Source organism: Delphinapterus leucas, chromosome 2 (assembly GCF_059928025.1).
Source record: "Delphinapterus leucas isolate spDelLeu-1000000601 "Yukka" chromosome 2, BTC_Dleu_Yukka2, whole genome shotgun sequence".
Classification (NCBI taxonomy): Eukaryota; Metazoa; Chordata; class Mammalia; order Artiodactyla; family Monodontidae; genus Delphinapterus; species Delphinapterus leucas.
Window position 1 is genome coordinate 16,120,257 of NC_143130.1, and position 23,236 is coordinate 16,143,492.

The window sequence follows — 23,236 nt, forward strand, 5'->3', positions numbered from 1 at the left end:
CCACTTTGTATTCCATATTTTGATGGACCAGAGTTTTAATAAAATGAAAAAAAATTTTTTTTAATTAATCCAAAACTTAGAAATAAGGCAAAAAGATTACCATACTCTTTCAAAGTCATACTAGGGCACTGTCCACCAAGTCCACTGAAAGATCATCTGATTTTTCTAGAGGAAGATGTAACTGACTTCTGCTTACTATCACTTAGGCCCCAGACTCCATAAAGTTCGATGGTAATGTGTAGAAAATTAGTTTGCAAGTTTTTCAGATTTATACTCCTTTGAATCAGCTTTGGAGCCTTCTGGTTCCTTAATCCTGACTTAAATAAATCTTTAAGTGATCACGATATAATTACATAAGTTGTTTTTAACTTTTTAAAATTATACTTTGACATCAGGCTTCTCTGCTAAGGAAAAACAAAAAATTTTGCTCCTGTGAAGTATGTTCGAAGCCAGCTTGGGTTAACTATTAGAAAACCGCATGGATATTAAGAGAACTATATAAAAATTACATGTGGAGGCTATATAGGTATCTGTTAGGTAAATTTAACCATGTGATTAGCTATAATCCACATATTGATGCTTTTATATTTGGTCATCTGTAAATTAAGAAGTAGTGTTAAAAATAGGCAGAATGTTAAAAAAAGATATTAAGAGAATGAAAAGGCAAGCCACAGACTGGGGGAAGATTGCAAATAATATATCTGATAATGGCTTCTGTGCAGAATAAACTCTTGAAACTCAATCATAAGAAAATCCAATTAAAAAATGAGCAAAATATTTGAACATTTTGCCAAGATCTAAAGATGGCCAAAAAGCACTTGAAAAGATGTTCATCATCATTAGTCATTACAGAAATGCAAATTAAACCCACAACGAGACACCAATTAGAATGTCTAAAATCAAAGACTGACCAGATCAAATGTTGGTAAAAATGTAGAGCACCTAGGACCCTTACGCACCAACAGTGGGAAATGTGAAATAGTACACTTTGAAAAAGTTTGCCAGTTTCCTAAAAAGTTCAATGTACACTTACCATATGTCCCAGCCATTCCACTACTAATTTTCTTAGTTTACCCAAGAAAAGTGAAAGTAAATGTTTATACAAAGACACATGTAAACATTCTAGCAATCCAGCCTCTTCATTTGTAATAGCTAGAAACTGGAAACCACCCAAATGTGCACTAACAGGGAGTACCTAAACAAATTGTGATACATCTATACAATGGAATACTACTCAGAAATAAAAAGGAATGAACCATTGATACAATGAAATGAATAAATCTCAAAATAATTGTGCTGAGAGATTATATACAATTCTATGAAAGCAACAGAAAGCAACTCAATGGTTATCTGGAGGTAGATAGTGGAATTGAAGGGAGGGATTACAAAGGGCACTAGGAAAATTGGAATGATGGATATGTTTACTATCTTGATTGTGGTGATTGTTTCACAGGTGTATTATACACACCAAAGCTTTTCAGTTTGTTCACTTTAGGAATTCCCTGGCGGTGCAATGGTTAGGACTACAAGCTTCCACTGCAGAGGGCACGGGTTCAATCCTTGGTCAGGGAACTAAGATCCCACATGCCGTGTGGCTCAGCCAAAAAAAAAAATTTGTACACTTTAAACATGTACAGTTTAATATGTGTTAGCTACATCGACATAAAGCTGTTAAAAAACAGGCAGGATGAAACCTTATTTGGGTACGTTTCTCAGAAGAAATCGGAATGTTCAGCCACTGAAGTCCTAGAGCATAGCATAACTCGTAAGTTGAAGTACCTTAAATTCCTAAACTTCCATACAAAATTTGAACTTTGTACATATGTGTAATTCTTCAACGCAGGTATCATTCATCACATTCTCAAAGAGGTTTTTGAAAAAAGGAGTTAAAAATCACTACTTTAGAGGAATCTATATAATGAAAATTGCTTATCCCACACAAATTAGAGTACCTCTCAACTTTTTAGACAAGAGCACAACTTAAGTACAATGTGTAGATTATCCCAATTACCTGTCAATGGAGTACATACTCCATTGTGTTTTTTTCCAACACCACCAAGCAATTCTCCACTTCTCAGCAGACACTGATTTGATGTCCTATAATGTAACTCAATTCTGACACTATTTACTTGGATATAGCATCAGATCCCACAGCTTACAGGCTGTACCAAAAACCTTCAACACCCACTCCCCCTCACATGCTGATCCAGAGTTCAGATTGCTACCTGTGCTTCCAACCGAACATAGGGGCTACTCTTCATTGCAGTGCACGGGCTTCTCATTGTGGTGGCTTCTCTTGTTGAGGAGCACGGGCTCTAGGCACACGGGCTTCAGTAGTTGCAGCACATGGGCTCAGTAGTTGTGGCTCGTGGGCTCTAGAGCACAGGCTCAGTAGTGGTGGCGCATGGGCTTAGTTGCTCCGCGGCATGTGGCTCTTCCCAGACCAGGGCTCGAACCCATGTCCCCTGCACTGGCAGGCGGATTCTTAATCACTGCGCCATCATGGAAGTCCCATCTCATTCTTATTCATAAAAATTCCTCTCTTTGTTTGCCTAGGTGAGTTTCTATCACTTGCAGCAAGATTGTTAAAACAAATTTTATCTTAAAAAAAAAAAAACACGGTTCACGTCATATTGGAAAAGTAATTATTTATTATGACAAAAATAAAACTGTTGACTGAAAACAAATGAATGTTACACTGTATTGCACCATGACTGCAAATGAGCCAAAACCTGTCTAAAAGATGAACATTCCAGAGCAAACAGCATCCTTTCACTTGGGTAAGTAGGCATGCAAGCAACTCATTACAGCATAATTGCAGAAATAAAAAATTATGAGTACCAGTAACCTAAACTTAACATATAGAAGCATTTTATGACAGTAATAAAGTTATTAAAAGTTTAAAACATGTCTTTTCAACAACCCACCATTAGAAGAACGTGCTTTGAACCACTTTCAAGAAGTGATGATGTGAATGCATTAATTTGTTTGTTCTTTTAATTTTATTAATGCTTATATATTGAACCAACAGCACACATCTCAGTTGTTTGGTTGGGTTTAAGAAGCACAGTTTGTGGCTCTGAAAGACATTTTTTTCCTCTGTACAATACCAGGGGGCCCCCAGAGAGATCCAATTCATAATTTTGGGCTTACTAACACCATCTTCATTTGACCAAGCTGATTAGCTAAGATATTGTTACAGTGTTTGCAGAAAGCCTGAAGCTTGATGGATAACAATAGTTTGTATTTAAACCTTAAGAAATGAACATAAATATAAATAGACACTTTAATGTAGTTTTACATTCTGAGGCAAGAAGTATATAGGGCCTGCTGTTTCCTCTTTAATGCTCTAAAGCACCAATTTATGTTAAGATGGCAATGTGTAATCATAATCATTATATTCTGATAGAACAATCGCAAGAGCAAGGCTGCAACTGCTTTTAGTTTTAGTTTTTGTTTTTTTAACCATGCTCTGTACAATAGATGAATAGGGTAAAATTTATAACTATTACATAATTGGAAATATCATAACCGTCATTTTATTTCACACTTTTAATGAAATAGCAGCTCAACTTTTTTAAAAAGTCAAAATGAAAAGTTTTCATAACTACACTGAACAGTTTACTCCAAGAGAACAAAACAGGGGCTGTAGAATCCCTGCATTTCCTGAAGGAAAATGTAAGAAGATTAAAATGATTATAGTCTCTTCTGAAAAGGGCTAAAATATGCAAATAAATTATAAACATAACCAACACCAACTGATAGTCATTTGATATCTTACCAACACTGATGGAAATATATTCACAGTATAATAAAATCAATCAAATTTTAGAGTTTTTCCTTTCCCTTACTTGATTTTAATTAAACTGATTAAATATTGACTATGCACTTGCCCATGTGCTTTAATGAAGACAGTATGTGGATTTGCTACACCATGTTAGCCCTGCTAGTGGTAAACAAGAGTAAAAGAAAACAAAATCTCCAAGGAATGCTATCTCTTAGTTGTGAATTTTGCATATTTCAAATACAGTTTGGGTGAAGGGGATTTTTATGGGATTGTGCAACATCCCACAGACTGGAGCAAAGCACCTTATGTATGGACTGAAAAATGAGGTAATTTTTTAATTAAAATTTTACAAGTTTGTGCAAGAGAACATTTCCATTCTTCTAGAATTTTGTTTTCTATTCCAAAAGATATGCACAGCACATTTTATTATTTCTCCATTTCTAGGGAAGAAGGTAGATTACTGGTTTATAAAAATGCAAAAGGTGCCACTCTCTGACTACACTCCCAAATTCTAGAAACCTGATCAGTCTTCAGTCCTTTGGTCACATTAAAAATAATACAGGCCATCCAGTTTTATAGTAAAAGACTGAATTTTCTAGTAATTTTAAGTCCTTGAATGGGGGCAATTCAGTGTTTTCATTCAAATTTTCTATTGGAGATTTTTTATCTCATATTAATCTTTACTGTCAAGTTCTTTGACTTTTGTTTCTAGGTATGCCTCTAAATCTCCAATTAACATTTCCCAAACATTTCACTAGACCTTACACATTTAAAGCTGATTTTAGGTCTGTGGAACACAATATTTTTTCTACTTTAAATTTAAAACAAAGTAGCTGAAAAAAGATTATTTTTATTGGCCTTCTCTATTTAGCTCTGGTTACCTGAAACTCTTAAAAAATACTTTTTGGGAAACTGGCTTTTAGATTTCAGTCTTCACAATAATGCTAAATGAATAAGGATGAGACATTACTGAAAAAAACTAACCTTGAATATAAAGTACTTCCAGATTTATACAGACATTTGTAAAATATTGACATCCTCACTGCACTATCCTTTTCACTACTGGAAAGTCAAACAGAACTGGAGCTTGGGGCAGCCTCTAAAGCCAATAAACTCTGAACAAACTAACCACTTGCATCCAGTTAGTAAAAGCCAGGAAAACAAGCAAGATATTTTCTAGAAGAGAGTATTTCCAATATACACTGGTGTTTTATAAGTAGATTAAATATCATCTTCTTAGCAATATGGCTTATTTTCTTATTTGCATTGTCATTATTAGCTCAATTTAAGTGGAGTAGCAGTTACTAGTTGATGCTTTGTTTTCTTATTTGTATTCATATACTAAATGAAATGATAATGAGGTGGGAATCAAATAATAGATAAAAATAAACGTAATTTCATATTACATGTCTTTCCCTCATTTGGTTTGGTTTTTTTTGTTTTTTGTGTTTGTTTTTTAGTTTTTAGTAGTAGTGTATAAAGGTTCAGGATTTTAAAGCCAAAAGATGTTTTGGTGCTCTAGTTTAAGTTCCTCAGTATGGGAAAAATAGTAGGAAGGCCATGAACGATAGTAATTGTCTAAGGTAAAACAGGTCACGGCCAAATTAAGATTCAAACCTACTTCTTTAAATAGCCAGCACAATATTCTACTGGATACAAGTCATCATGCTGTATCTTGAAGTGACTTTACCCTGACAAAATATAAAAGATCCTTTAGAAGGGAACTAGATATGAAATGTTTTGGATCCAAAGCCATAGATGAAAAGTTAGGCTCATTAAGTTGGTCTTCAAAGATAAATGTCAATGGAATTCATCTATTCTAGGTATAATACCAGTACATTTTTTCTACTGGTATTGTTTTACATAGTTAAGAATTAAATGAGTGCTAGTCAGAGACAATTCCATTTATAATTTGTCCTAGGATACTACATCAAAAATATTTTTTTAAAAATAAAGCTTTCATTGTTTTAAAATTTTCTTTGCCTTGTGACTCCCCATAACTCTTCAGAGAATAATGTTTACAGCATTGCCTGTATCACTCACTGTTTCCATAGGAAAATAATTATTTTCTCTTTATGCTATAGGTAATGAAAGTTAATTTATGCTTAATCAAAATGACTACAGCTACAGAAGTAGCATCCATTTCAAAAATGATTTTTAACAATGAAATTTCAATTTATTATCATTCCTCTAATGAATATAGAATAAAATTATACCTTTAAGCATACTACCAAAGAACCTAAAAGCAAAACTTTGTATTTAATCGTGTTATTCAATAGATTATAGATATATTATTTCAAATTTTAAGGAATTAAATTACACTAACAATACAAAATATGCAGTATGTTCCCATATAAAAGGGCTTCTTAATTGTAAAAGAGTTCTCAGATGGGCTTCAATAAGAAAGATGGTTAAATATGAAGAATGCAACATGTTCAAAATTAAGAAAAATGCCTTGAACTTACAAGGGTAGCAGTTACATTTTAGTTATAACAAAAGGTTTGTTAAAATTTAGCTTCTTTATCTTCAAATTAAAAACAAAATGTAGAATAATCTCCTGAAAGTAACACGGGTGGATCCCCTGCTTTCCACCACTTAGAAACTTCCGCTAGGCAATTGAGGGATTGATTAGGGAGGGTGAAAGCTGAACTATTTCATTGTTAAATTAATTACCTGCTAATATGACTTCTAAAGAACAGGTATAATACAAAATTGAGAACTTATCTCAAAATATGAATAAAGGTACTAATCACAAATTTACATTTTTCATCAGACAATATCTTATAGCTGGTTGATTTTCAATAAATGTCAGAATCAATGCTTTAGTGTTAGATACGTGCTTGAGTCAAAACATTCTCTTGGAGTAAAGGGTAATCAGTTTTCATATTACTGTAAGAGGAAATATCTAATGAGAACCTATAAAATACTTTTTAAAAGTCTTACATGAATTTCCTAATTGAACTTTTCCCAATCGTTGGCACAAAACCTAGTTGGATGTTGATTTCATCTTCAACACACAGCTAACATAAATTATTTCTAATCCAAAAACAACAAACTGTTTTTCAAAAAGGATTTAGAAAATAAAATAAATTGTATTTTAAAAATCAAATTGAAAACTTGAGTTTATACTAGTAGTTTGACAAAATACAATCAACTATTAACACTTTCAATATAATGCTGATGCGGTAATATAAAAAAATAACCATATAATTTGACAGAAGAAAATGGAGCCAGCCAATCTTATTAGATACAAGAAAGATTTCATAATAACAACAAATACAGGAATATTAAATATGATTTTTCTCAGGACAGAATTCAGAGAATTATCCTCAGTATTCATGGCTAAACTATACAACCAAGATAGAAATTCTGGCAAAGTGTGCTATCATAATTTCTCCTGCCCCACCACCACATACACAACACAAAGCATCCATATTGATTCATGTCTGCTTTTCTCTCATGTTCTTGATTATGCATTGTATTAAAAACAAAATTTATCCTCTACCTGGTATAGAATCACTAAGAAAAAGGTTCAGAACAAGGTTAATGAACAACTGCTTCCCAAAGCCCAGAAAGCTTTCCTCTGGTCATTTCCAGTTCCAGGGTGTGCTACCACTAAACAGAAATCAGAAAAATGCTACCACATTCAACTACATTAATTAGACTAAATAGAATAAATCAAGTATAACTGAAAACAGCAAAATTTAAACCAACTTGGGCTACGATAAAAAATATTAAAGTATCACTTTTGAACAGGTACTGATGTTCTTATGAACACTGAATCCTATTTTTGACCTAGATGAAAGAAAAATACTGCAAAAATAAAGTATTATTCTCTATGTGTGTTTTATCCCTTTCATAATAGCAAAATCACACATTTGAAATAAAGAGGATCAAAATTACAATACCTGTCCTCCCTCTTAAGGTATGCACTATTTAGATTACTGTTCATATTAGACGACTGCCTTGAAAATGTTTTAATGCTATCCAATAAGTATACTTTTGCTAGATTATGAGTTTTTAACTATTTAAAAAATTTTTAAGTTGTTAGTGTATTAAACTTGAGTCTCATAGTAATATTCTAAAAGCCATGATTAAATTCAGCAGTTTCCTATTATCCAGCAAAAGATCTTAGAACATGAGGCATAATTATACAAATGTCAGTTGTTTCAAGCCTATTACACTACAACCTCTAACAAATTCAAGGAAAGCCATATGGTTTTTTAAGTAATATACTGCTGGTGATAGAAATGCTGTAATAGACACGATTTCAAATTCTAAGAAATAAAATGAACTGTTTGTATTCCTGCTTTAGCTATTGCCCCAAGCAGATGCGGTGCCCCTTGCAAATGGAATAGTTGAAATTTTTGCTGATAATAAAGTTGTTTGTAATTGATAGTAAAATATATTCCAAGTGTCTTGGTTTAATTTTAGTGCTGGTATGCTTTAGTAACTTCCAATTGTTATATATGCATTAAATAATGTGACATTCTTAAAAATACCAGATTTATTCAAAATATTTACTATCAAAGTTGGGCTTTGAAATAAATATTTTATTTTGATTCGTTTTTAACCAAAACAAATCCTGTGCTGCAGGCAGAAAAGTGAACTTAATTCTTTTAGATAAATAGCCTACTTAATTTCCATGCTAACAGAAACTTAAAATTATTCCATGACTTGCAATAATGTGGGGGAAATTAACTCATTTAAAGGCAGTTCTCATGATGTTTCATCCTCCTCCTTAAATATATATCTTCTAGGCATATTTCCTTCTCATTTACAATAAGTTCTGCCCAAAAGATAAGTAGTTTACAGGGGGAGCAAATATTTAGTGCTGGGTAAGTTTGCAAACAGTACCTGATAATTTCCACTACTGCTCTGTCAAGCCATTGGTGGGGTGAGGGGGCAGTCAAGAAATGAAAGGAACTGGTCATTAAAGTTATTACAATACTTCAGAAAACATTAAACATATGATAAACATTTCTTACAAGGCAGTCGTTGAGTAATTAGAATAAGCAGTCAGAAGAATTCTGTTGCTGAAAATAGTTACACATTATGTTCATCCAACTGAAGATTAGTGCATTAAAAAAAAAAGTTAAGAAAAAATCTTTTATGTTCCAGTTCAGCTGCACTTGATTCAAGTGTTGCTCATAGAGGTTTGTGTTGTTATAAATTAAACATGCTGCTGCCTTAGCAGCCAAAGGTACTAGGAAAAATGTTCATGTCACAGAATAAATAGAGAGTCTCTTTCGAGCAAAAAGTTATCTCACACCAATCCGGGAGGTCATCCACTCTAGACCTTGGCATAACCTGAAACAAAAGACAAAAGTATTTTCAAAATGAAAAACTTTATACTTAAAAATTGAAAGTATACTTATTATTTTTAAGTCTTAACGCAAAAGTCGGTACTACAATAGTTATTCATACGTTTAACTGCCAACATTCAGGTAACACTATAATAAGTAGACTTTCTAAGTGTAAGATTATCTAAACAAAATGATACTAATCAGTTGAGAATTGTGGGAAACTGCTTTAGTTTCATCTTGAAGATACAGCTTTGGGGGTTTTGCCATTAAGACTATAACTATCCCACCCCCGCCTTAAGATTAACTAAACTGGGGGCGTGGGGTTCGGGGGTTTCTGCTCCCACTGGTGAGGTGTGCCTGGAATGGTGGATGTCGCACTGTGTGCTTGGTGGCTTGGTGAATGGATGCGGGAGAAAATGGTGGCCGCGTGGCTGAATGACCAGCCGGAGGTCTCCCACGCTGCAGCCACCTTGCCCAGATGAGGCCTCTGCTGATCCTGATGTGATGCCGCCTCCCTGTTCCTCCTCCTTGGAAACTTGTGCAAAGAGCTACAGCCATTCCATGGCCAGAAGATGGAGGCACCAAGATTTGGACGCAGTATACATTTTTACACTGACACTTCTCTGTCTGGCCTGATTCCCCCTTTTTTTTTTTTTTTTGCGGTATATGGGCCTCTCACTGTTGCGGCCTCTCCCGTTGCAGAGCACAGGCTCCGGACGCGCAGGCTCAGCGGCCACGGCTCACGGGCCTAAATGCTCCGCAGCACGTGGGATCTTCCTGGACCGGGGCACGAACCTGTGTCCCCTGCATCGGCAGGCAGACTCTCAACCACTGCGCCACCAGGGAGGCCCCTCCCCTTTTTTAAAATTTACTGAAGTATAGTTGATTTACAATGTTGTGTTACTTTCTTCTGTACAGCAAAGTGACCCAGATATATACATATATATAAATTTTTTCATATTCTTTTCCACCATGGTCTGTCACAGAATATTGAATATATAATAGTTCCCTGTGCTGTATACAGTAGGACCTTGTCGTTTATCCATCCTATATATATCCATCCTATATATATTAGTTTGCCTCTGCTAACCCCAAACTCTCATTCCCTCCCTCCCCCCCACCTTGGCAGCCACAAGTCTGTTCTCTATATCTGCGAGTCTATTTTTGTTTTGTAGATATGTTGATTTGTATTGTATTTTAGATTCCACATATTAGTGATATCATATGATATTTGTCTTTCTCTGTCTGACTGACTTCTCTTAGTATGATAATCTCTAGGTCCATCCATGTTGCTACAAAGGGCATTATTTCATTATTTTTAATGGCTGAGTACTATTCCATTCTTTTTAATGGCTGAGTACTATGTACCACATCTTTTTGTCCATGCATCTGTCGATGGACATTTAGGTTGTTTCCATGTCTTGGCTATTGTAATGTTTCCCTTTTTTGAACCATCAGACTGTGAATTCATCAGACTGTGAATACAGATAATATCTTATTCATTTTGATGATCCCAGAACCCAGAGCTAGCACTGAGTATTTATGTTGAATTGGTTCAGCCACTATGGAGAACAGTATGGAGGTTCCTTAAAAAACTACAAATAGAATTACCATATGACCCAGCAATCCCACTACTGGGCATATACCCTGAGAAAACCAAAATTCAAAAAGAGTCATGTACCAAAATGTTCATTGCAGCTCTATTTACAATAGCCCGGAGGTGGAAACAACCTAAGTGCCCATCATCGTATGAATGGATAAAGAAGATGTGGCACATATATACAATGGAATATTACTCAGCCTTAAAAAGAAACGAAATTGAGCTATTTTTAATGAGATGGATAGACCTAGAGTCTGTCATACAGAGTGAAGTAAGTCAGAAAAAGACAAATACCGTATGCTAACACATATATATGGAATTTAAGAAAAAAAAAATGTCATGAAGAACCTAGGGGTAAGACAGGAATAAAGACGCAGACCTACTGGAGAACGGGCTTGAGGATATGGGGAGGGGGAAGGGTGAGCTTTGACAGGGCGAGAGAGAGTCATGGACATATACACACTAACAAACGTAGTAAGGTGGATAGCTAGTGGGAAGCAGCCGCATGGCACAGGGATGTTAGCTCGGTGCTTTGTGACAGCCTGGAGGGGTGGGATAGGGAGAGTGGGAGGGAGGGAGACGCAAGAGGGAAGACATATGGGAACATATGTATATGTATAACTGATTCACTTTGTTATGAAGCAGAAACTAACACACCATTGTAAAGCAATTATACCCCAATAAAGATGTTAAAAAAATAAATAAAATGCATAACTAATATGAAAAAAGATTTATTAATAAATAAATGCTTATTTATGAAAAAAAAAGATTAACTAAACCGAAACCACTATAGAAAGACGGCAGGAATTTCACCCTACTCTCCTAAATGCTAAAGAATGGAGTGCTTATGGCCTAGTCTTAAAAGTACACATCAAAAAAGTCAACATACAGCTATTATATTACAAGCTATTTCTAGTATCAGAAATAATGAGAAGGTCAGTTTGATTTGAAGATAAATAAGTTCCTAGAGGGCTTCCCTGGTGGCGCAGTGGTTGAGAGTCCGCCTGCCAATGCAGGGGACACGGGTTCGTGCCCCGGTCTGGGAAGATCCCACATGCTGCAGAGCGGCTGGGCCCGTGAGCCATGGCCACTCGGCCTGCGCGTCCGGAGCCTGTGCTCCGCAACGGGAGAGGCCACAACAGTGAGAGGCACGTGTACCGCAAAAAAAAAAAAAAAAAAAAGTTCCTAGAAATAAACTGGGTAAACCATATATAACACACTGGGTTCTCCTTGGCCTATGTCCAAACTCAAATTCTTAGGAAAGGAGGAATACATTAGAATGGCGTTTATCTTAAATGTTTGTTGTTTAGAAGCATGCCTCCAAAAATGACTCCTGACATATAAAGAAGATGCACTCTTGTGGAAAGCTGGGAGTTTAGGCTTAATTAAGCCCTTGCAGAAAACGTGAAATTTTTTTGAAGCTTCCTCTTTCATTCAGGTGACATTACAGTTTTTTCCCAGTTAGTTAATGATAAAAACAAGAAATGAACAACTGAAAATCTAGACTGTGAAAACTTAATTCAAAAGTTTGTTCTTGCCCTTTTTTGGTGAAACATTCCATTTACACGAAACGTTACAAAAAATTTGTCAGTAACTTTGTTAAATTGTAATTTAACAATAGTAATTGACTAAAATTATTCCAACCTTGTAAGCCTGAGACACAATATAAAAACTATCTTTAAAAACAAAAATGGAACAGGATTCAAAGAAGAAAGAAAGTTGGCCGAAAAAAGTTGCAAGAAATTTGAAAGAAATCATACCTCCGCTCACACTGATGAGTACTTACCCTTCTCCTGTTAAAGCACAGCAGGACTGAATGTGCCATGGATGATCCTTAATTGAACTGAGGGTGAGGTATTTAGAGATTTCAGCTGCTGTCATACACCCTTTCATATCCTGTTTATTGGCGAAGATAAGGACTGCAGCTTTCCGTAAATCCTGCAATCAACATGAAATATTTCTAATATGTGAAATATCAAAATTCAAATTAAAGTAATGAAGCAGGAGCATAAAATATGCCCTACTGAACAATTATAATGAAATCTTTCTACTTTAAAATAATCAGGCACTACTACGTAATATAAAAATTTTGTTGAAATAAAAATAAATGACCTCAAATAACCATGATTTAATGATTTACTCTAACAAAGACAGATTAATATAAACTAGATATTAAAAATTATTTTTCTACTATTGGGCCAAATGGGTCAAACTAAAAGTAAAATAAACCTGAATCTGAAATAATGACTTAAAACTATACGAGCAATATTCTAATAGGCAAGTATAGTATACACTGCCAAATACTACAGAATTTCTCCAAAATTTAAAGGAGAGTACTGAAGGTAAGGGCTGAGCAATACTTACTACTTAAAGTCTTTGTACAACCTAAGCTCAGTGATTAATGTTCACTGCAGAATTGTTTATACTATCAAAACATTAGAAGTAACTTAAATGTTCATTAATAGAAGAACAGATCAAGTGTGGTATCTTCTTACAGTGAAATACTATGTAGTTGTTAAAAGGAATGAACTAAAGTTGTACATACTACCATGGATAAATCACAGTGTTGTGCAAAAACCCTCCAAAACCAAGTTACAAAAAGATTACACATACACACACACACACACAGACACAATACCATCATATAAAGTTTTATGAACATGAAATATAATATTCTGTAGAACTGACAAGTACATAAAAATGTAGCAAAAAGATCAAGATACGCACAGGAATAATAATCACTACTTTTAGGATAGTGGAATTCTTTTAGGATTCTCTGAGAAACAAGGGAAGGAAATCAGATTGAAGAGGTCTCATAAGATAATTAATATCTTATGTTGACTAGTGGGTGCATGAATGTGTTTTATTATCTAAGTCTTTCGTATATATGAACTATTTAGAATTAAGTGATCCCAAATTATTCACTAAAGAATTTTCAGTTATTATAAACTGTAGGGAGGAAAAAAACCTTAAATTTTCCTTTCTCTTGCCTCAATTTATCAGACTTTTAAAGGCATGACTAAGTAGTTTTAACTTAGAAAAATATTTTCAGTAATGGTATTAGTCTCCAAATTAATGTGTTCGGTTTTCTTAAGTTTGAAAAAAGTATTAAAAATTTTTGACCTCATGACTTTCATCAATTTGATATCTAAAACTTTGTTAATGATGAAATAATCAACAGCAGAGGACATTAATCTTTGTGAAAAAGCTAAACCAGTGTACAGATACCTTACTCCATTTGTTTTACGTTTGCTTTTCAAAATTTACCTCGTGAGCCAACATTCTATATAATTCTTCTTTCGTAATAGCTAGTCGTTCCCTGTCAATGCTGTCAACCACAAGAATGATGAACTAGAAGACAAGTAAAAAGAAAGAAAATTAAATGGGATGTTGAAGTTTTCTGCAAAACTACTCTAAGTGCTAGAAGTACTTTCTATTATGACATCATCACTATAAAATGTCCACTGCTTTTTCATCATAGTTTATATTATACTGAATCACATCAAGCAGTAAAATCCAAATGTTAATAAGAAAAATAACTCACAACTTCAACAAATAAAAACCATGCTGGAAAAGGTGATGTTTGAATATACAATACGCCCTCATATGTACTAAGATGTATTTTAAAATGCAGGTAAAAAAACTAATTTTTAAAAAGAAAGTCACAGTAATTTATTCTTTCACTAAAACTTAAAAGTACTCTGTAGTGGGCTTCCCTGGTGGCGCAGTGGTTGGGAGTCCCCCTGCCGATGCAGGGGACGCGGGTTCGTGCCCCGGTCCGGGAGGGTCCCACATGCCGCGGAGCGGCTCGGCCCGTGAGCCATGGCCGCTGGGCCTGCGCGTCCGGAGCCTATGCTCCACAACGGGAGAGGCCACAACAGTGAGAGGCCCGCATACCGCAAAAAAAAAAAAAAAAGTACTCTGTAGTCATTCAAGCAAACAATAATTATTTAAGACAGTCTCCTGCCTATTAGAAAGAAGTTAATTTCAAAGAAAAAGAGACACATTTGTAAAACAACTAATGAATAAGACATTTTTACATAAAATATCAACAATAAAAACGCAAGAAAAATGTGCTAAATAGAAATATATATATATACTTGGGTGTTAATAATACTCTAAAGGAGATGCAGGTGAAATTAAAGAGCGCAAAGAGAACAGGAGAAAGCTATTGGTAATGGTGTAAATGAAAAAAGGTGTGTTACACATTCAAAATAAAGCATCTTTGCGGGCTTCCCTGGTGGCGCAGTGGTTGAGAGTCCGCCTGCTGATGCAGGGGACACGGGTTCGTGCCCCGGTCCAGGAAGATCCCACATGCCACGAAGCGGCTGGGCCCGTGAGCCATGGCTGCTGAGCCTGTGTGTCCGGAGCCTGTGCTCCGCAACAGGAGAGACCACAACAGTGAGAGGCCCCGGTACCGCAAAAAAAAAAAAAAAAAAAGCATCTTTGTTAAGAAAAATAAGAAGATACAATGAGAAATGGCCCCTAAATTGAACATTTTATGCAGAAGAAAAAGTTAAGAAATGAGATTAAATGGTTTTGAGGGTTATAGAAGAGGAGTGAGTAAAATAGACAGGAAGGGTAGAATCAGATTGTTCAAATGACTACAATTTGGGAAAGAGACAACTAGAGTAACCTGAATATAAACTAACAAGGGCTTAGAAAGAGATACAAGGAAAGAAAATAGAGGGGATAAATATAAGAAACATGGCAAAGTCAGAATAGACAGAATATGGGGAAGTAACTCTGTAAGTTAATGAGAGGAAGATGTCAGAAATTAGTCAACAACTGTAACTTGCTGTATTAAAAGGGAGACTTTTCAGCTTTTGGATGATGCCTCCATGCAAAGAATTTAAGAAGCGAGATAAGTAGGGTGAACAAAGTGGTCGGAGAAACACCACATAGATAAGATCCCTACCTGGAATCTAAGACTGCAAATGCTATGTGCCATGCTGGTGTGCTACATGAAAGGTCAAAGGATCTTTGTAGTAATTTTGATATTCTTGTAGAAATAGTTTATAAGAACATTTCATATAAATGGCGTCACTAACAATGTATGTCTTTCTGGACCCATGTGAAATCTTCTAGAGTGTTGACAATTTAAAAAAACTACCATTTAGTAATGCTGTCAATATACAGGGATCAGTTAGAACCAACTTTGACCTATTTACCAAAGATAACTGGTCTTTTCACACTTGGGGTTAATTCTGAGCTCTGAAAAAATAACAACAGCTATGCTAAAATGTTGTTCTTCCCTCACTCTCTAACACATTTTAGTTTCAGAACGTTATTTTACTGTAGAAATATATATTAAACTAACCTATAACCATAAATATTAGCTCACCAACCTATCCTCCCTCGCAAATAGAAAAACAATTAAGTGCGGCCACAGCTGCTGCTTATCTATGATATGCCGTCTGGTTTGACCAGTCATACACTGCACTGGAACATATACACACATACACATAGGCTATTACAATGTAAATCTAGAGGAATACATGTTTTTTTATTTTAAAAGGCAACTTATTCACCAAAAATTCCTTGCATCAACACTTCCACCTCCTCCGCAATCCCCCTCAAAAAAAAAAAAAAAACCTCAAATTTTAAGAGGTTTCATTATAGAAAAAGTAATTGGCTTGGTACCTCTTTGTAAAGAAAAATTATGAATGCAATTGTGCATTAGTATTCCTGAAGATAAACCTCTCTCAATAGCACTGCATGGTTTAAAAAAAAAAAATCTGAGAAGAAATAAAAACAGATATAGAAGATATTCCAGATTTGTTCCCCGGGTTGACTCCAATGATGAAAATAAGTGACAAAGAATGCTAGGGGGATGGCTTGCAATCATTTGCTTTTTAACTATAATCTCACCAAAAATTTGAATGTGCAATTCATGTTATTTGAAAATCCTATATTAAATTATGCTTAAAATATTTTATTCCTCCTCTAACTAACTAGGGCCTCTTATAAAGTTGGGAAAGGTTATATAATTTATCTTAGTGTCTGCTTTCTCCAACAATGGAGATATTATAGTATTGCCCTGAGGATGAATTGAGAGAGCCTGACAACAGTAAGCACTCCACTAATAATAGCTCCCATTACTCTTCTGACTTGCCTTTTTTCTTTTATTTGAAAACCTCAAATTCCTTACAAAAAACGATCGTATTAAAAGGGAACTGTCACTATGCCTTATGTACAGCCTATCTGTCTTCTGGGTTTACCCGTTAATTCTTTTCATTCAGATTCCGAAGTAACTTTAGTATACCTCTGTGTTTGAGTAATACGTGTTCCAGGATGATCGCAGTGACTCTTGACCACCAATATCCCACATAAGAAAATGAGTGTTCTTCACAACTATTTCTTCAACATTGCTTCCTATGGTTGGAGATGTATGAACCACTTCATTCATTAAGCTGTTAAAAGACAGACACCATAAAAGCTCTTTTGTAAATCTTGAGAACCTGAAGCAAGTTTTATCTCTGTATTTTTATACGAATCAACCTTCCTTACCTGCACCAATGATGGTAATCACTAGCAACAAAACTAGAACCTTGGAGAACATTTGTGCAGACAAATACCTAGACAAAGAACAACTCCTGAAGAAAGGCAGTTTTTTTGTTCTTTTAATGGAATAAACTACAGGCTTGATCTGGGCAGAAGGGAACTGTGTGGTGTGAGTTTGCATTTTCGTGGCCAAAATGCCAATAACCCCATGCCCTGTTATCGGTTAGAGCAGAATCAATCCCCCATCCTGAAAGAGCAAGTTTCCAGGGGACTGTGTCATCAACACTTGCAAAGTAGTAACCACTGAATAGTAGGCTATCATTTTAAAGACTGTCTATGTGAGAAAAGACACTTAGCTCAACCATAAAAATCAGTGCATGCCTATTAACGAAAACTACAGTCTATGGGCAAATGAAAAGTTATTTAGAACACTGATGCTCATATCACATGTATTATCATACTCATTGGTTAAGCTACATTAATTAATTCAACAAATACATATTTGCCTATAACATGTCAGTACTATGTTGGAAGAAGTCTGCAACTCTCCCTTGGGTTTAATATATGTATTTTTGAAGCTGTGTGCAAAATTATTTCAACAATGATGACAGGTTTCTGAAATGTTCATTTCTAATGTCCAAAGGCTGTGTCATATTAAATTACATAATGGCCAATGAATGAATGTTTTAAAGAAAAACGAGTAGTTATTCAACTCTGAAACAACAAGCCATAAGTTTGTGGCTTTTTAGCAGAGTAGCTGAAAAAAACATTAAGCACTGCTTAAGTGAAGTATTTCTGGAGAGCTGCCAGCTGATGTACTTAAGATGAGGTGGGAAGAGATAAGAAGCACACAATGGAGCACTGTATTTCATAACTATTTGTTAAATGCCTGGGACACAGATCCATTTCCACTGTTTAACAAGGATCATTTCATTGGCACTGAAAGGATAATGGGAGGTTGTCTGACAAGTGGCTGCTAAAAAATTTCCTTAAAGTATTAATGTATTTCTTTGAAAGTCTCAAGCCTCTCCCTGTTGCAAGCTACCAAAGCAATATTTTCAGGGGCGATCTTCATTTCTTTTGATTTGACAAGTCTGGGTATGTTAAAGAATTCCAGAACTATTAGTCAGGAGAGTAGCAATAGCTTCCTAGATCTATATCAGTCTATTTTACATGGACTTCAGAGGGGGAAGAACTAAGCAAAATGTACTTTATTCCTTCCTTCCAGCACTAGAATGTGTGCTTCATTTATTTTTAGTTTAATATTAATTCTTTCTTTCAAGGCTGGAAAAAGATGAGTGTTTTTGACTGTAGCAAACATATGGCAGTTTACCTTATTCACTTTTTAATAAATTTTGTGTTTGGTAAAACACAAAACCATGTGTTTAAGTTTTCCCATTATATTATAATGGTGTCTCATTCTTATTAATGATACAAAATTAGCTCCAATAACAAAAATAAAAACTGTTTAAATAAACACCCATACTTACAATTGATAAAGAATGGTGGTTTTCCCTGCGTTATCCAGTCCCACTATAATTACTTTGTGTTCTACAAAAAGAAAGCAAACCATAAGCATTTAACACTGCTGCATACTTCAATTACATGCTTTCAACAATGATTATTAGTTAGCCCTCTAATGAGAATCATTCACTGGATATTTACTCCTGGAATAAGATACCAGAAATAGAGAACTTCATGATGTCAAGGCTACTTGCCTTAAGTGAGGCAATCTATTAGGACGTTCTCTATCCATCTCTTATAAAAGAATGAGGGAGATGGCTAAGAGGGAGGCACAAGAGAACTTTGTCACTTTTGCTGAATTTGGGGGGAAAAACCCAAATACTAAACTTGATGAGACATTATGACTTAAAATGTAAGTAAAAATAAAAGTGTTTTACACACCTGCTTGCCCTCTCTACCAATCACATTAGCTTTTTATCAAGTTGTTTTTACAGCCAGATGTTTTCCTACCTAAATGTACCAAGATTTTTTCTTTTCATTTTAAAATACAATTGAAAACATAAAACTAAAGAGTTTTCCCTGTCAATAATAAGACACATAATTTCAACCAGTTTTCATTCCTTCCATTAATTTACAGATAAATAAGCAATTACTTAGTCTTCAAGGCTTTTTCAATCTGGGTTTTATAACTCTTTTGAGCAGATACTGTTTTCACTCTTTGTATACAACAAAAACCTCTTCAGTTCCCTCCTCTGGTGCCATCGGCTAAAAGTATCATTTCTTTCATAAGGATTTTTAAGGCCCATCTAATTATTCTGTTACTTGGTAGATATTTTGAAACATCCTTAGAACTCACAGGTCATCTTTTCTAGATTTTAAACTATACAGAATATATTGAAGATTCCTTTTCCCCAGGACAGAATGCTTAAAAAATTACTAGTGAAACTCAGCAGGGTATGCAAGGAAGTCACCATAAGAACCTCTGCACATAATCAACTGATTTGTAGTGTATCTGACACATTTCATACCAGATCCCTGCTGCTCTTGTTAACCTCTGATGAATATCAAAATTCTGATTATACATCTAATCAAATATCAGCTGATATTCCTAAAGTATCAATATTACATCAGTCAAAAAGAGGAGCCATAGTTCACAGACAAGTTCTTATATGACAAACCATCTTTCTATCTTCTCATGACCTGCATGCTGTAGGCACTGTCTATATTAATGCAGGACAAATGACATGGTCCTCTGGAAGGGCTATTTTCACTATGGCAGGAGCTACTTTGTAAAAAAATAAATAAAACTTGTTTGCTTATTATAACTCAGTATCATTCTCTCTTTCTGACTCTTTCGATTTGTATCCCCTAATTTCTAATGGAGCCAATCGAAGTGTTGCCCTGTTTCTGTCCCTTACAGTGTAAGAATGAGAGCACTCTTACCAGTGGAGGAACAAACATTCTAAATTTTGGTGACAGCTGGAAACTCCACCCACCCACGATCTGGAGACCACGTGGTCCCAGCAGCTTGAGAAGGAAGCCACTAGTATAAAGGTAATCTCAACCTGGGTGCAGATACTCCTGCTGGGAGGAGGGAATGGAAAGATAGTACCAGGTAGTACCATCATTGTTGAACTCAAGTGAACACCAGGGCCATTTTCAAACGTGCCTGCCCCTGGCTTCACATTTGTATTATAATGATGATCACAGTACTGAAGGCCTGTGATGGTAAAACTCATAAATAATGCATCATTTTGAAAGACTGGTCCCCCGTTTAAACTAAGTCAGGAATGACAAACCCTGAATGTAGATAGAGTATGAATTTCATTAAAGTTTCAAATGTTTGATTAACTTAAGGTTTTTTAAGGTGACTTTTCCTCCTCATTGATAGGCAAGTCTAGGAATTAAGACAAAACACAAAATTTCAACTCTGTCTTATGATGAAGTATGGATATCTATCCTTCACTTCTGATGTTAAAATTGAGTTTATATAAAAAAGTAACAGTAAAGGAACAGCTAAGTGCTTAAAAGCATGAAATAAACAGAAGTTTATTTTAAATCTTTTCTTTGAAAGCTGTCTTTAACATTATCTATACAATAAGAGTAAAGTCAAGTTCAAAGAGCATTTACTAAAAAACCAAGTACAAAATAAAAGCTATTTGTACTCTATGCACAACTGTAATTCTTCCTTCTTTTTTCAAATGCCTCTGTTGTACTTAGCTGCTACTTGAGTATGTCAGTGACCAAAGACTTCATTCAGTTCACAAATGTTAGTAAAGTTTTTACCTATTCAAGGAACAATGAGAAAAATATGGAAAGTGATACATATTCTCCTGTTATTGAAAATAAAATTAATGTTGCTTTAAATGTCCCCAAGTGGTGGTATCTAGATTAATCAAGTATAAAGTTTCTTGAAGGTATTATTGAATCACAGTGCTCTATCAAATGTTCACATCAATACATACCAAAAGCATAACTACGATCACACAGTAGTGCATATTACTTGATGTTAAAAGGGGGCCCTCATGCTTGAAAAACATGACACAGGGGTGCTTGTTCTGTACTGCTGTCTTTCTGGTTGGGCATAATAAACAGGCCATATACAAATCTTATCTTATGTACTAAAACACAAAAGATCAACTAAGCTATGTAACTGTCAGAGTGATTTCCTATAGAGTAGCTTTGATAAAAACAATTTCCTTTGCCTGTCATAATTAACTAAAGCAGATGTGGAAAGATGGTTTTATTATGTATCTATCTAATAGGTTAAAAAAAAACTTTCAAAGTATATCAGTTATGGTTCAAGTCAGTCTCAAATTAAGGTGAGAAAGGCTTTATGCCAAAGGTCAAATTGTGAATTGCTGCCACTGAGAAAAACATGAAACGTTTTAACATCATTTTTATTTACAGAGCAGGAAGCAGAGATTTCCATTTCACTAAAATTGAAATTTCTAAAGTTATGAGGAGAAAATTATACAATTGTATACTTTTACAAATTCAACTGCTCCTCAATATGTATATCTAAGCCATATATTCTTAACTTCCAACTCTTCAAATTACTCTCCTTAAAAACAAAATATTTAGTTGACGGACTGAAACAGTTATTTCTCAGTTAACCTTAAAGAGGGCAAACTATAACATGGATACTAAATTCTTTATTTCAAATGGACTTCACAAATGTAATTATAGAAAATTTACTTTTTCCCAATGTTTACCAATAGCATTATTAAAAAATATATGATGTTAGAGTAATAGGCTGACCATGCTTAGGGGTAGGAATGTGTGTGTTGGGGACGGGGTGTGTACAATTTAAGATGATTTGTGGATAGCTAAATAATTTGGGGTTATGCATTACCATAAGAATCAGAGTTATAAGGAATCCAAATGCTTTAAAAGTGTCTGCACACCACGAGATGGTCACTTTGGGCATCTTATTTCACGAGAAATCTCTTCCAGGAGACCAAGCTGCACCTCTCCTCATAACAAAGGTGTGAGAAGAGTATTTCCAGTGTTACTAATGATGCATCTCCAGAGCCCAACACAAAGCAAGTTTATTTACATCAAATGAAGGAAAAGGTCCCATCACAGAGCTTTTGTTTAATTTTGACCAAGTGTTTACACATAAGTTTCTGTATTGGCTTGGCTTTGGTGTTTATTCTCTTGGATTTCCTTAAAAGCCAGCTTTACTTTTCTTTTCTTTTTTTTTTTTTAGGGAAGGCATAAAGACATGCCTTTACAGGATGAAGCTTCAAAGCAAATTAGTAAGCTCACTTGCTTGTAGACAAATACAGGTTAAATGGCTAACAAGAAAAATGATGAAAAAGGAACTTGAAAAAAAATAAGCAGAAAAAAAAAACAAGAAAAGAAAGTTTCTCCCTCTACCCAATTAAAAAAAATTTTTTTATAAACTAGGTTTGTAGTTTTAGTACAGATACCAAACAAATAGAATTTGTAGTTTTAGTACAGAATAGCAAACAATGAAAACAGACTCACATGAGAAAAGCATTAGAGAAGCACTAAATATTGGCAGTGTTAATAAACTGTGAAATAATATGTTAACATTTATTTTATCATGTTAAAATTGGATATTGTTAAAATGTATGACAAAATGACTAACTTTTAATTTTGAGATATAAGATAGCCACCCAAATATCATGAAATAGGGATTGCTACCTTCTAGATACATAATACCTGCACTAAAATTGTTATATAATGAGGACAAGCCCTATGTGAACACAGAGTATGTAAACAACTATATAACTAAACAAATAAAAATGCCCTATGCCAAATCTGATGACTTAAAATTTGAAATACTGCATTTACAGAAAATAAGTTTGCATTATTGCAATAGGTAGGCAGTAAAATGTCAGAGGATGTGATGTCACAACCTGAGACCTGAAGGCCTGGACAGCAACGAGGAGCAGTCTGCCTCTTGGAGAGAACAAAAAGAAAGAAAAAGGAGAGCTATAAAAAACTCTGTCTTATATTATACTAATTATAGAATCATAAAATACCATAGCTTAGAAGAGACTGCAGAACGTGAGATCTACTCCTTCTCTCCCACTTCTTCATCAA

At 34.8% G+C, this 23,236-nt stretch overlaps 1 protein-coding gene across 4 annotated transcripts in view; it reads right to left on the reverse strand.

The window, feature by feature from the left end:
* Window positions 1-2,631: 2,631 nt before the first annotated feature.
* Window positions 2,632-23,236, reverse strand: part of ARL5B (ARF like GTPase 5B) — a 28,432-nt gene continuing 7,827 nt past the window's right edge. For all 4 annotated transcript variants that reach the window (XM_022580457.2, XM_089906468.1, XM_089906467.1 and 1 more), the window contains 5 exons: window positions 18,688-18,748; window positions 16,959-17,106; window positions 13,961-14,044; window positions 12,480-12,631; window positions 2,632-9,097 (listed from right to left, as the gene is read on the reverse strand). In XM_022580457.2, the coding sequence (XP_022436165.1) occupies window positions 9,049-9,097; window positions 12,480-12,631; window positions 13,961-14,044; window positions 16,959-17,106; window positions 18,688-18,748 (494 nt within the window). In that variant the 3' untranslated portion in view covers window positions 2,632-9,048. The remainder of the gene's footprint in view (window positions 9,098-12,479; window positions 12,632-13,960; window positions 14,045-16,958; window positions 17,107-18,687; window positions 18,749-23,236) is intronic.